The sequence below is a fragment of the Pinus tabuliformis genome, chromosome 9, assembly GCF_031772625.1.
Source record: "Pinus tabuliformis cultivar Carrire ecotype Pingquan chromosome 9, CPIR1, whole genome shotgun sequence".
Classification (NCBI taxonomy): Eukaryota; Viridiplantae; Streptophyta; class Pinopsida; order Pinales; family Pinaceae; genus Pinus; species Pinus tabuliformis.
This window is the reverse complement of record NC_142307.1, coordinates 2,018,049,574-2,018,064,474: the sequence shown is the minus strand read 5'-3', so window position 1 is coordinate 2,018,064,474 and position 14,901 is coordinate 2,018,049,574. Positions and strand designations below refer to the sequence as shown.

General features: G+C 36.0%; 1 protein-coding gene and 1 pseudogene across 1 annotated transcript; one reads left to right on the top strand and one right to left on the bottom strand.

The window, feature by feature from the left end:
* Positions 1-1,251: 1,251 nt before the first annotated feature.
* LOC149157182 (inorganic pyrophosphatase 1-like) lies at positions 1,252-4,072 on the bottom strand. The gene is made up of 5 exons (XM_089445010.1): positions 3,646-4,072; positions 3,418-3,539; positions 2,881-3,085; positions 1,525-1,670; positions 1,252-1,399 (listed from the first exon to the last, which is right to left on the bottom strand). The coding sequence occupies exons 1-5, from the start codon at positions 3,790-3,792 to the stop codon at positions 1,252-1,254; spliced, it is 768 nt and encodes a 255-aa protein (XP_089301136.1). The 5' UTR covers positions 3,793-4,072.
* Positions 4,073-11,858: 7,786 nt separating this feature from the next.
* On the top strand, positions 11,859-12,288 carry LOC149157181 (uncharacterized protein At2g34160 pseudogene; annotated as a pseudogene).
* Positions 12,289-14,901: the final 2,613 nt, after the last annotated feature.

The following is a 14,901-nucleotide window of genomic DNA, read 5'->3' as shown; positions in this document are numbered from 1 at the left end:
GATGGACCATTCAAGCGATAAATATGGTGTTAGATCTAAGACTTTTGTGATCCATAATGTAGATAAATGTCTTTCGGATTAATCACATCATTAGTATTTGGTCGATGTTTCGAACCAATTAATGTGGTTCATCCTCAGGACAAGGTTTGAAACGTCCTTGTCAGAGGATGAACCACATTAGTTGGTTCAAAACGTCGACCAAATCCTAATGACGTGATTAATCCGAAAGACATTTATCTATATAAATACGGTATTAAGGATGAGAAGACACCCACAATGGCTTGCAAAAATTTTGAATCGTTGATGTGCATCAATGCTTAAATTATTTAAGTTCATTAAAATTTTTAAATCATATTAATAAGAATTAAATTAAATAGCCAAGATTTATCATAATTCTGGATCTACTAAGCACAAGGAGGGATCAAATCCCTATTCACTTTAAAAGAGGTTGCACTACATAAAGCCAAAGGTGGTTAACATAGAAATTAATGTAGTGTTATATTAAAATGGGATAAGGAAAAACATGGCAACTTGTTAAAATAAACACTTTATTTGTTATATATATGTGATGCTAAAATGAACATTTCATCTCTTATAACATAATTTTTTAGTTTTTTTTTTTTAATGAATTGTTTACTAGTTTTTGTTGTTTGTTGTAATTAGTTATTTATTGAGTGATTAGAAACTCCCAAATTTTTCATATTGTTAGAGATTTCCAAAATAGTACTACGTAATGTAGGTGATGCCTTGATATGTAGGTGATCCCTTGATGTATCACATACATTACATAATACTATTTGGGAAATCTTTAACAATAATTATTTGTTATTTTTATTAAATAATAATAATTTGATTTAAAAATTATAATAAAATTCGACATATATTAAGCTCTTTATTTATTAGATTAAAAACAACATTTTATTTCTTTATTATCTGAAAGGGCCGAAAGGGCTTTTACTAGCCACTCACAGTTTTGATAGGTTAAGCTTTTTGGGTCACTCTTTGTTGATTTGTAGTGGCTTTCACAGCTGCTATGTTTTTCAGAAAGCTAATGCAAAAGAGGAGATATAGTTGAATGAATATATTTTAATAAATTATTTAAACAGTTTGAAAATATTAACCCACTTCTTTTTCTTTATCCCATGTCAACCTTTCCAGAAAGTTAGTGCACATTATTAATAGAAGTACGGAGAATGCTTTCAGTTTCAATCCATTCCCTATTAATACACACGATTAATAAAATCTGCAGGTTTAGGACGAGAAATTTGCATCTGTGGCTGATGACTGAGGTTTCAGCAACTTGACAAACAAATCTTCGACATCCTTGGCGTTCGACCATCCATGCACTTGAGCCTTTACAACGTCACAATTCTTGTGAATAAGCTTCCACAGGGGATACCTGCCAGGGAAATTGATTAGCACCACATATTTCTTCGTAATTAAGAACCCTGACAAACGTTAATACCACGCAAGGAACCTTGGAGACAGAAATTTAGTTCAATGGTGTCACTTCCTCTTACTTACTCTTTTCTAGGCAAAACGTGATCTCCATTCCTCAACTTCAAGGAAGGGCAGAAATCTCCACTCCCATCTCCCAGATAAATGAATTGTTTCTGATCAACCGATTCTCCTTCCACGGACCTGTGCATCATCTCATGTATTGGTACTCCCTGTTGGACAAAACATCATCACTATCCAATATTTCAAAATCAATTATTTGCATGTAGGGAATTGACAAGCATTCCACAATTAGTTGATTATTTTTAGTTGATCATTTTATCTGATTATTTTTAGTTGATTATTTTTATTTAGATTGGAGTGAGAAATTAAGATTATCCAGAGGGAAAATGATATAACACATATATATAACTTAAAATATAGCTCTTGAATACATCATGAATATCTCTAGAATATCTATTGTCGCATCCCCTGATGATGGACGCGCTTGGTGTTTGAAATGTTGGGTTTATAAAACTCTATAACAAGTCTCCTCTATTTAAATCTTTAGATTATATATTTCAAAATATTTAAGAGATTTGATCATCTTTATCTAGATTACTATAATTTTTATCTAAATTACATATTTCAAAATATTTAAAATATTTAACTAATAAAAATAAATTCAACTTGCACTCCAATTACACTTATACTCAGATAGTCAATTAATATATCAGTAAAGTGATCCATCACCTCTTTGGGTGTTTGTGTATATTCATTGGATACATTATCCATTGCATATACAACATTAGCAGATACCCATTTAAACCCTGCTCCAAATTCTTCTCATAACTATGGTGTATAATCAAAATTAACGAATTTGACCGAAACCATTAAATTTTTTCTATTATTCATTATTTTTCGATTCCTTCGAACTATCATCGATGTTTTTACGATACAGAAAGATGAAAGATGACATGGGTGGGAGACATCAAACTCATTTAATAGGGCTTCTTCTTGCCTAAACCGTTAAAAAACATAAATGAATTGTTGTTTATATTCCTCTCAGTCTAGAGAAAGGGACACTCAGGAGGGCAAGCCAAAGCAATAAGTACCTTTGTTTAGATATTAAAAAACATAAATGGATTGTTGTTTATATTCCTCTCACTAACAATATTTGTATCAAATCCAAGTTTAAATACATACTAGCTGATGTTTAACAAAAGAAAAACATCAATACTTTAATTAAAAGTATTCTAATAAAAATTCGAATTTGACCTTTATAATTATGATTATAACTGAATATATACATATTAACCCTATTGAAATTAAACCCTATTGACATACTCTAATGTGTAGCAATATACATATCATGCTTTAATGTGTGGCAATATACATATCAGACCTAGTTTAAATGGACACTCAGAAGAGAAGCATCAATACCTTACACATATTGGGAGGGCAGAGGGGGCAGCCATGAGGAGGCCCTTCAGTAAAGGGATGAAAAGGCTGAATCCTCAATCTCCCAGTCTCATCAACAAATGCGGGGTTCGTCTTAATTTCAGTAAAGTATTGAAGCAGGTCATGGGCTTGAAGAATAGTCTTTATGAAGAACATATTAGCATCACTCACGATTCGAAGTTCATATCTACACAACAATAACAACCAAATAAGGTTGGGTAGTCTTCAAAGAAATTTAATAATCTGAAAACATGAAAAAGAGCAATAATATATCACAAATTTCTTTGTTCTGAATCCCTTACAATACATCCTTAAATTTTACTGTTCTGAATCCCTTACAATACATCCTTAAATTTTACTGTAAAACTTTTATTTAGATTGCAGATTCAAGAATATTTATGAAATTCCATGGATAGAAGTGAAGCAAAACAATTAACTTAGTTCTTATTCATCATTTTTTTTAAAATTTTCAGAAACCTGCAATCTAGATAAAAATAAAAATGAACGATCATTACCCACCCCAAAAAGAAGGCGAATTTGATTGCTCTTATCATTTCTGGGTGCAGAGGAATCGTCTTCAAACTCTCTTCAATGTGGCTTATTGTCTTACCCTGCTCGTGCAGTTCCCCCATAATTTTATCCTTACCCCACCAAACAATATACAAATTAATACTAATATCGATTGCAGAACTTAAAACTTATAAGGCATAAAGATTAGATTGGTTTTAACCAATAGTAATTAGTTACCATGAGAGTATTCCATGGAAGTGTAGGGATCAGAGACTGGAAGAGCGGAGTGGCTCCAAGCTGTTCGATCACCCATGGATCGCTGTCAAATTCTATTATGGTTTGATCAAAATCAAACACAATCACAGTTTTGCTACTGATCTCCATAGTTTCAACCCAAAACTCACTGCAAAATAAAATTCAAGATAAAGCTGTTGGAGAATAGGGGTATCCCCTGCGGGCTTAATATAGTGGTTGGCAGTGGAATGAGCGTTAAATTATTGGAATAAAAAAACGAATAAGGGTTTGCTTTATCGAAAGGACTGGGGGTAGACTGGACCTTAAAATATGCGAATCGAAAAAGGAATTAGGGTCTGCTTTATATACAGGGCAACTCATGTGGGCTTGTCTGTAAGATTTGTTATTGTTTTTCAGGTTGGTTGGGCGTGCATGCAATTCGTATGTGGTGTAATCAATGCGAAGTATGCGAAGGATCGGCGTTTCATATGGAGCACGAGCATTGGCTCCTTGGATTGTGGGAAGTTTACTTTGGGAGTTTCGTTCACATGATATGTAGCGGCAATATTATATTTTAAACCACGTACACGATCAGTTGTAGATTGTTGGTGTTGAGTGGAGGTGGCCATGTAATCACATTGATATCTTTCTATTTTAATTTTTATTGTTCAGTAATTTAGTAATTTTTGGGGTGTTGTGCTTTTTTGGTTTTTGTTTTTAAGTTGTTAAAATGTTGGTTGAGATGTTTAAAAACTTGTGTCTAAGTAGTTTAATTTATAGAATTTAGGCTGTTGAAGTATTTTTTAAAGTGCTGAATTTACTTATGCATTCATAATAGTATTCTAAACAATAAAAAATTATAATCAAAATTCTAGTGAAAGAACCAACTAGTGTGGTTAGGTCGCCACTACATCTATATTTAGAACTAATTAGTGTGATTAGATCGCCACTATATCCACACTTAAAACTAACTAGTGTGGTTAGGTTGGGCCTAACTCTAAGGGAATCTAGGAGATTTGACCCTGTGACCTCTCCATTAGAAAAGTACTTACTTAGCAACAAGAACTCAACCAAATGTACTAACCCTTAAGGCTGTCATTGAAAAAATAATTATTTCTCAAGAAAACTATTTATAATATATCAAATGTTGTATAAAATTAGATATATATTGTTAGACATACATTCTGGATATAAAACATTTAAATTTAATAATATATATTTCAATTTATACAACATTTAATTTATTAATTGATGCATATTGTTTACTTGTGATTAATATTATATTTATAAACTATTTATTTTAATAATAAATTATAATTTATATCTATAAGTAAAATCATATTTATAAATAATTTAAAAGTTATCATTACAAAAAATATAAAAAATAATACCATATATATATATGATTTTATTTATAAATAATTTAAAAATTATATATATATATATATATATATATTAAGATTAAAAGTTAACCTAATTTCTTAAAAATATTAAATTTAAAAGTGAACAATTATGATTGTCACAACTGTATTAATAAATGTGGTGGATATAGGGTTATAGGCTTATATCAATCACATGCACAACCAAATATGATTGATATAACCACATTATTAAATGTGGTTGACATATACACATAGGAGCCAATGGATATGAATTTAATATTAACATTAATATTAATAAATATATAATTATAATAATAATACAATAAGCACTCCCTATAGGAGGCTTGGTCTAACTGGTGCTCAGAGCATTCAGGTAAGGCCAAGAACCTGCCTCTGCTGGTATGTTGGGCTATATGGATCGCTCGTAACCAGTCTATCTTCAACCATAAAATGCCTCACTGGCCTTCGATCATCCTTCACACTGTCGCTCATTACAATTTGTTACCTGATGAAGATCACTCCACCCCACCGAGAACTCTCAGACCTGTTCCCATTGATAATTCAAATCCTTGGGCATTTTTTGATGGCTCAGCCCAAGATGATGGTTGCGGGGGGGGAGCCATACTCCACTTAAACGACAGACACAACTACAAGATACAATTCAACTTAGGCAGAGGCACAAACAACTTTGCAGAACTCAGCTCAGCCAAACACATAATTCATTTTGCTATCCTTAAACAATGCAGACATTTACAGATTTTTGGTGATTCCAAAGTTGTTTGCAATTGGCTCAATAATGCATCACATTGTCATGCTTTTGCTTTGAGACATATTCTTGACGAAGCTAAGAGATTGATCACATCGTTTGAATCTTTCGTCTGTCATCATATCTACAGGGAACAAAACACCACTGCAGACCAGCTCTCCAAAGAGGCAGCGCACAGAATAGGTGAAGATTGGTGGGTCCAAGAGGAAGTCGACGACACTTTTTATCAGTATTATCATCGCCCTTTTGATGAACAACTGGAATGATGGGCTGTAAAGCCAATACTCACATGCAGTTTTTGCTTATTACAGTATGTAGATATAGCGGATTAGTACATCTTTTTGTTTTATTTCAGCAGTATATATTGCTCTCTGCGAAGAGCCAGCTTAATTTTTGAACATAGTTCTGACTTATTTTTGAATGCTCCCTGCGTGGAGACATTTTGTTTATAGCAGTTACAAAATGAACTCGACAGGCCTAAGCCTGCATATGAATATGCTTCGGCATCTGCAAAATGTAATTTTCTTAACCTTAATGAAAATTACGACTTTTTCCCAGGGGAAAAAAAATAATAATACAATAATATTAATTATGTTATAAAATATTATTATCAATATATTATAAATACGATAATAAATTTAGCAATTATAATGGCAATTTATAATAATAATTATTATATTTTTATAATTTAACAATATTATTGATATTATAAACCAAAGAGATTACTAATATTATGAACCTAATGCATTATAAACTCTAGGAAATAATATTAAACACAAAGGATTAATATTATAAACCCAAAGGATTAATAAAGCAAAGGAATTTATATTGATGATGATGATGATGATAATGATTAACGTCCACTAAGACCAATGCAGTGTATTGCACCTTAAGAAAGAGAACATAAGTGTAATTATTTAGGATCTTATTTCTTTGCTCAAAAAGAAGGGAAAGAAGTGCACCAAGATCACTATAGTTGGGATGACTTAGCAAGTCAAGAAGATTGGAATTGTGATAGATGTTAGAGAAATGAGAGCAGATGTGAGTAAGGGTTGGACAATCTAAAAGAAAGTGTTTTTCATCCTCCACTTTCTTAGTATCGCAAAGCTAACAAATTCTATCATCCCAGGGAGTCTTGGGAGTAGACCACCACCCAGTTTCACTCCGAAGTTCATGAGAGTTAGTTCTAATCTTAGCGATGTTCATTTTTTCTTTGAGCTAGTCAAAATAGAAAGATAATTTTGGTTCTCAAGGGTGGGGTTGATCACCTCCTTATAATATCTTAGCTTCCTCTTACCCTCCATCTCTTTATCATCCCATAACTTATCCTTAAATTTGGAGGTGATAGTATATTTGACACTATCCTTTCTTCTCAGGATGATCTCCTCATTTATCCCCCAGTGGTTGAGCCAAGAATGGGCATCCTTATGTCACCCATGCTTGAGGCAAAGGTGGGGGTTTTGACTAATGTTAAACACAATTTTAGGAAGCCTCTTGGATTCCATGTTGTAAAGCTTCCTCTTATACATTAGATATTTAAACATAGCCCTACTTTCAATAGGGGAGAGGCCAACTTCGATCAAGAGGATAAGATAGGGGTATTTCCCTTGATCTTGAGGTTGTAGGTTATGAATTGCTTTTGGATCATCTCAATCTGATGCAAGAGGTTGACGAAAATGAGGTGGTAGTCTATAATACGACTACTGTTTAGCTTTAGAGCCAATCAGTTGTGCGCAAATAGGTTCTATACGTGTATTTTCGCCCTGAGGGTCCTGCTTATCTGACCAATCACTGTCGGTCCCTCGTTGAATTCTCCTTTTGTTGAGTACATTAATCCGCGCTGTTGATCTTACTTCTCCAGATCCAAAGGAAATTGCGACGTCCGCTCATCAACTTACTCGAACAATCTCCATCGTCGATGTGACCCGTCCAATCAACGATTGTTGCACAATGTCGTGTGGATTCTTGCACGAACAATATCAGGTCGAGAGCACGTGAGAAAAGTGGTTTTCTCGTGCTACGTGTCGACCGCTAAAGGTAATCGCGTGAAATTTCCCAATACCATTTACAACCTTTTGGGCACGCGAGATACCGCTTCCCACTTATCAAATACAACCCACGTGCTTTAATTCATACTTTAAGGAAAAGAACTTAAGGAAAGGTTTTTAGTACTTAAGCTCAATATGAACCCTTAACACTAGTTGGATGTGATTTATGAATAAAGTGTTTAAATAGATAAAAATACCCGATTAAGTCCAGAACGCCAATACACAGATACGAATGAACTTCTGCACCAAGATTAACACGCAACACCACACTTAATCATTTATTCAACAAAATGTAAATTACAGAGTCTTGGCCCTCTCGGCTCGATTACAACAGTTTGTCTGACCTCTATTCAATCTCAAACCCTATCTCTGTCACTCAAACTCTCGCTTACACACTCTATTCTCAATCATCTAATCCCTATGTCATTACATTCTTTTTCCTTTTATGAATCAAATCCTATCCTAACTGCATTGACAACTCGATCCCTATTTTTATCAGTCTAACAATCAAATCCCTATTTCCAAGCTCTGAGACACACCTATACTAACAACTTATCTCTTAGTCTAAAAATAATACAATATTCTAATTATTACAATAATTGAGATAAAGATTAATTTGAGAGATCCAACCCTCTCTACTAAAACTGATTTTGACCACTCAGGTCAATGAAATTCATCTCTTGTAAGCCACAACATGTGAACATACAATCACATTGCTGGCTAAGTCTGGATGCTCCTGCATCAGACTCCCGGGGAAGAAAATAATTCTTCATCAAACTTTCAGGATTTACTCCATACTTCTATAATTCTACTGTTGTTATCCAACTAGCATCCTCCACTGGTTGTCCCTTCCATTTGCCTATATACTGAAAATAAACTTGTCCTTTGGTTCTTTTGGATACTCTTTTCTCCAATATAGGTTCCACCTCTTTCTTGATTGTCTTTGGCATTTGTTCTTCCCAGTTTAAAGTTTGAACTTCATCTCTTGTAGGTTCCTTCTATAGCTCTGACTCTATCTCCTTCTATGGATACAAATCTGCAACATTGAAGATATGTGATATTCCAATCCCTTCTGGCACTTCAATTTCATAAGCATTAGTTGAAAACTTCCTCACAATTCTGCATGGTCCTATCTTTTTCATCTTTAGTTTATTGTAAGGCCCAATAAGAAATCTTTATTTTCTCAAGTATACCATCACTGGATCTCCACTTGGAATTATTTTTCTCTCCTCTTCACATAAGCTCTCTATTTGTATTTGCCACTACTTTCCTACAATCTGTCTTTGACATCTTCTTGTAGTCTCTGCATCTGCTCTGCAAACTCTTCATCTTTTGCACTTCTTGTCTCCTGTTTACCCAAATTTCTGAGTTCATACACGCCTCTTGGATTCATTCCAAAAACAATCTGAAATGGGCTCATCCCAGTGCTTCAGTTTGGAGTGTCATTATAAGTGAACTCAGCTTGATCAAGTGCTAAATCCCACTACTTTGGATTGTTATACAAGTATATTTCCCAAGCTTCTGTTTACCACTTTAGTCTGTCCATCTGTTTAACAATGGTATGCTGAACTGAAACTAAGGTTGGCACCTAGTTTCTTCCAAAGAGTTCTCCAGAAATGCCCAACAAACTTTGTATCCCTATCAGACACAATACTTACAGGCAATCCATGTAACCTTACAACCTCTGAAAAAAATAGATTAGCAATATGTGTTGCATCACTAGTCTTTTTACATGCAATGAAATGTGCCATTTTGGAAAATCTATCTACCACAACATAAATGGAATCATTCCCTCTTTGAGTTCTAGGTAATCCCAAAACAAAATCCATACTAACTGCATCCCATGGTCGGTCTAGTATTGGCAATGGTTGGTACAATCCTGTATTTTGGGTTCTCCCTTTAGCATGCTGACAAATTTCGCACTTCTCAACAAATCTCTTAACATCAGTTTGCATCTTTGGCCAATAGTAAAAAGAATTTACTTGAGCAAAGGTTTTGTCTTGTCCAAAGTGACCAGATAATCCTCCACTGTGTTTCTCCTTGATTATGTTTTCCCTCATAGAACATTTTGGAATGCACAATTTGTTACCTTTAAACAATAAACCTACTTGGATAAGATAATATAACCACTGACTTTTGTTATGAACTATTGGATTTTGTACAACTACATAAATATCTTTGAATTTTGCATCACCTTTATACATATCAACCATTTCTTCAAATCCTACAACACCAACTCTTAATTCTTGTATAATGAAATTTACCCTGCTTAAAGCATCAACAACTTTGTTCAACTCACCACTTGTGTGTTTTATCACAAAAGAAAAGCTCTGTAAAAACTCTACCCACTTGGCATGTTTCTGGTTCAATTTTGGTTGGTTATTTATGAACTGTAATGCATGATTGTTAGAATATAATACAAACTCCTTTAGTAGCAAATAATGTCTCCATTTTTTTAAAGCTTGCACAATAGCATAAAATTTTTTATCATAAGAAGAATACTTCTTCTTAGCTTCATTTAGTTTCTCACTAAAGTAGGCTATTGGTCTTTGTTCCTGACTCAAAATTGCTCCAATTGCAACTCCACTAGCATCAGTTTCAACTTGGAAAACTTTCCCAAAATCAGGTAAAGCTAAAACTGGTTTCTCTGAAATTTCTTCTTCAACAACTTAAAATTTTGGTCTGCTACTTTTGTCCACTTGAATTGATGATTAGTCTCTTTGATTGTTTCAATAATTGGTGCACAAATCTGACTAAAACTTCTGATAAATTTTCTATAAAAACTTGTAAGACCATGAAATCTTCTTACCTCAAATATGTTTCTTGGAGTAGGCCAGTTCCAAATTGATTAGACTTTCTCTAGATCCATTTTCAAACCTTCTTTAGAAACTACAAATCCCAAATAGATTAATTCTTCTTTCATGAAACTACATTTCTTCAGATTTATCAGCAATTTCTCTTTCTACAGAGTTCTACTGAAAACTATAATATCATCAAGATAAACAATGAAAAACTTGCCTGCATATTCCTTCAAGACTTCATTCATTAATCTCATGAATGTGCTAGGTGCATTAGTGAGTCCAAAACGCATCACTAACCATTCATACAACCCACTATTTGTTTTAAATGCAGTCTTTGTTGGACACAGATTGTCATTGATGTCAATATGGCAATATTCGAGGAGAAGATAGAGATGAGAGGAGCAGACAGAGCCGAAGAAGAGGAGTGAAGAGCAGAGGTGACGATGGGAACGAGAGATCAAGTCTACGGGAGTGTTAGCAGTCTGGTGGTGAGACCCTCAGACAACGAAGGAGGAGGAGGGAATGATTACGAGCCCAGAGAGATCAGGCGCGAGGAGCCACACCGCGCCAACGGTCATGGCCGTGCATATGATCGTGCTACTGCTGGTGACAGATTACCTCTATCCTCAGGATACGACATGAAAGGATACAAAACTTTAGATACAGCACGACGGGCAGATCCAATGGTCGCGGGGGATGCACGCAGGTTAACGAGCATGAGGACGGGCGGGAGAGGTGAATGTGAGCCGTCAGATCAAAGAGCAGCGGATCCAATGGTCGTCGCATGCGAAGGATGCGTGGACGATAATGCACAGGAGACGTACAGGTAGGCGGTGAGTGGTATTCCCCACATCGCCCACCGGGGTTCGGTGGTATACGTACAAGGGCCAGCGATCCAATCAAAATACGACGTGTGGCAGATGAAAACCCCCGCCCCCGCAGGTTAATGCGTATGCAAGTTTCAGCGAGGAAAGGTGCGACTGTCGTCCGATCACGGCAGGGTTTGATTGGATGGTGAGGAGATGCACAAGGTTTAATGTGCAAGCAAAAGGCCATAGCGGCGCGGGAACCGTTGGATGAGGGTGATTAATGGCTGCGATTGCGAATGTGGCATAGGCTAATATGGGCGCAATTATGTGGGTCTTTGGAATAAAACAGTGGAGGCAGAGAAGTAATGCAAAGGTATTAAGAAGGGAAATTTTCCTGAAGAGCAAAGCACAGGAACGATGGCCATGGAAGAAATCACTGAGCTAGTTGGAAACATGGATCTGAATGATGTTCACAAGAAAAACAGGATTCAAGTCTCCAATACCAAGAAGTCGCTCTTCTTCTATGTCAACCTCGCCAAGAGGTATATGCAGCAACATGAAGAAGTGGAGCTATCTGCTTTAGGAATGGCCATTGCCACAGTGGTTATTGTTGCTGAGATATTGAAGAACAATGGTCTAGCTGTAGAAAAGAAAATCTCAACATCTACCATTGATATGAGAGATGAATCAAGAGGCCGTCCCATCCAGAAAGCAAAGGTTGAAATAATACTGGGAAAATCAGAGCAGTTCAATGATTTGATGGCTGCTGCTGCTGAAGAGAGGGAAGCTGAAAGATCAAGCGAGTCAGAGGAAACGACAGCGACTGAGGAGGAAGCCTAAGAGACGATGTAAGTGGAAACGAATGGAAAAAGGTATGGGAATGTATAAAACAGTAGAAACAGAGAACTGTTGGTGTGGTCATGGTGGTGAAGAACCCAAGGGTGAGATAGTAGAAGCAGCAGGGGCAAAAGAGGTAGAAAAAGCAGCAGAGGTTGTAGAGGAAGTAGAAGCAGCAGAGGCAGGAGAGTAGGAGTAAGACAACCTCAACTGAATAGAGTACAACAACATACCTGTTTATACCAAGGTTGGGTTGGAGCCCAAGAGGTTGGAGCCTCATAATTGAACAGGACTGAAGTCATTGGGGTAGGTGCTCCTAAGTGCAGAACCACTGCAAAACAGAGTTGGTGCTCTGGAGGTTGGAGCCTCACTGAAGTCCTAGTTGGAGCTTGGCAACTATTCACAATCAGATTTATACTTATATTGTCTTTATTTCTTTGCATTGTCTTGAGTTTTAATAAAAGCATTAAATTCAGCTGTTGATTTCTGTGTTCTGTGTATACATATACATATCTATATAGGTTGTTGGCAATCATTAGAACAATTAAAAAAAATAATTAGTAAGAAATACTGATTCACCCCCCCTCTTAGTATTTCCAACAATTGGTATCAGAGCATGCTTCTTCATACTAGCCTAACAGCTTGAAGAAGGATCCGCAACCATGATGAGAAACCACGAAGCATCAGGAAGACCTCCTTTGTTCAATGGCACTAACTTTGGTTTCTGGAAGAAAAGAATGACTTACTACTTAATGTCCCTTGGACCTGAAGTCTAACATTTTGTTCAAATGAATACAAAACTACTTCCACTCTTCCAACAGACCAACACGAGAGGAAAGCATACATCGCAAATGCAAAGGCCATGAACTCCATCACTAGTGGAATCACTGATTCCGAGTTTACAAAAATCATGCACTGTACCTCGGCCAAAGAAATGTGGGAAAAGCTATTTTGCTTGTACGATGGAGACTCAAAAGTCAAAAAGGCAAAGCTTCAAACTCACAGAAGACAATTTGGAAGTTTGAGGATGGAAGATGAAGAAGATATTGTAGCATACCTCCTCCGAGTAGCTGAAGTGGTAAATTCCCTGAAAGGATTGGACGAAAAATTCGAAGAAAGTACCATTATTCAAAAGGCATTAAGGTCTCTTCCAGACAGGTTTGACTCCAAAATAAGTGCTATAGAAGAAGCAAAGGATCTAGATACCCTCAAAATGGATGAACTCCATGGAATTCTCACTGCCTATGAAATGAGGAAAGGTGGCCCAAGCTCCAAAGATGCAGCATTCAAGGCCTCAAGGTCAAAGAAGGGGAAAGAAAGGAATGACTGTATTGATGAGTCAGATGTGGAATTCGAATTGGCTCAATTTGTACGAAAGCTGAAGAAAGGATCTAAGCTTAAAGGCAAGTATCCTCTTATCTATTTTAAATGTGGTAAAATAGGCCATTATGCAGCAAAATGTCCTCATAAACATGACAATGATGATGAAGGAAATTCTAAAAGAATGGCACATAAAAAGAAAGGGTTCAATAAGAAAAACTTCTTCTCCAAGCAAGATGAGTCTGATGAGGATGAGTTTATGGTCATCAAAAGGAAATCAGATGAGGAAAGTGATCATGATGAAAGCCAAGAAGCATTATTCATGGCACTCGCAGAAGATGATGACTCAGGGCTGGAAGGAAATGTAGATGAATTGTTAATAAGTTCCATTGAAGAAAATGAGAAACTACGGAACAAAATCATTTCTCTCAAAGTGGAAAACGAGGAAATAAGAAGGAGAGAAGACCTCTTGGAACAAAAGCTTAAAGAAAAGGAAGAGACTTGTGAAGAACGCGAGACCGAAATAGTGTCTCTGAGAAAGGAGTTGGAGCAAATTAAAAAGGGCTGTAAAAGATCTCAAATACTTGAGACTATTCTGAAAAATCAAAAGCCTCAACATGACAAGTCTGGAATAGGTTTCAAAGGAGAATCCTCAAGCACTAAGAATAATGTGAAAAGCTATGCCGATGCACTTTCCTGCAATCCAAAAGATGAAAAGTGCACCCCAGATCCCAAGAATGAAGAGAGAATTACTCCAAAGAAGAATGTGGAGTCGAATCATGGACACTACAACAAATAAAAACCTATACTCCACCAAGGGCCCATCACAAATCCAAAGAACGAGGGAGGAGTAATTCCCAGGAAGGAAATTGACTCAAACCGTGGTTGCTTCAACAAGTACAAAACCATCTTTCTTGGACACTGCTTTCACTGTAAAAACTTCGGTCATCAAGCTAGACATTGTATGGCTCGCAAAAGTGAAAAGACAAAGCTAAAGGAAAGAATAATCAACTCATATGCCCCCAAAAGGCAGGGACAAATCAAAACCTTTAATTCATTTGATCTCTTGACCAAATTTGATCTGATTTGCTCTTTCTGCTACAATAATGGACACTATCAACAAGACTTCCCACTCAAAGGAAGAAAGACGAGTAGCAAGAACTCCAGCATGGACAAATGCGGCCTGGCTCTATATGCTCAAAATAATGGAAACCAATGGTTTATAAATAGTGGGTGCTCCAGACACATGGCAGGAGACAAAAGGAAGTTTGTCTCACTCAGCAAAAAGGAAGGGAA

Coding starts and splice junctions, on each gene's coding strand:
- LOC149157182 (XM_089445010.1), bottom strand. CDS start 3,792: ATGGAGATCAGTAGCAAAACTGTGATTGTGTTTGATTTTGATCAAACC. Junction 3,086..3,417: donor AAATTCGCCTTCTTTTTGGG/GTGGGTAATGAT, acceptor ATTGTTGTGTAG/ATATGAACTTCGAATCGTGA. Junction 1,400..1,524: donor CACGTTTTGCCTAGAAAAGA/GTAAGTAAGAGG, acceptor TTTCCCTGGCAG/GTATCCCCTGTGGAAGCTTA.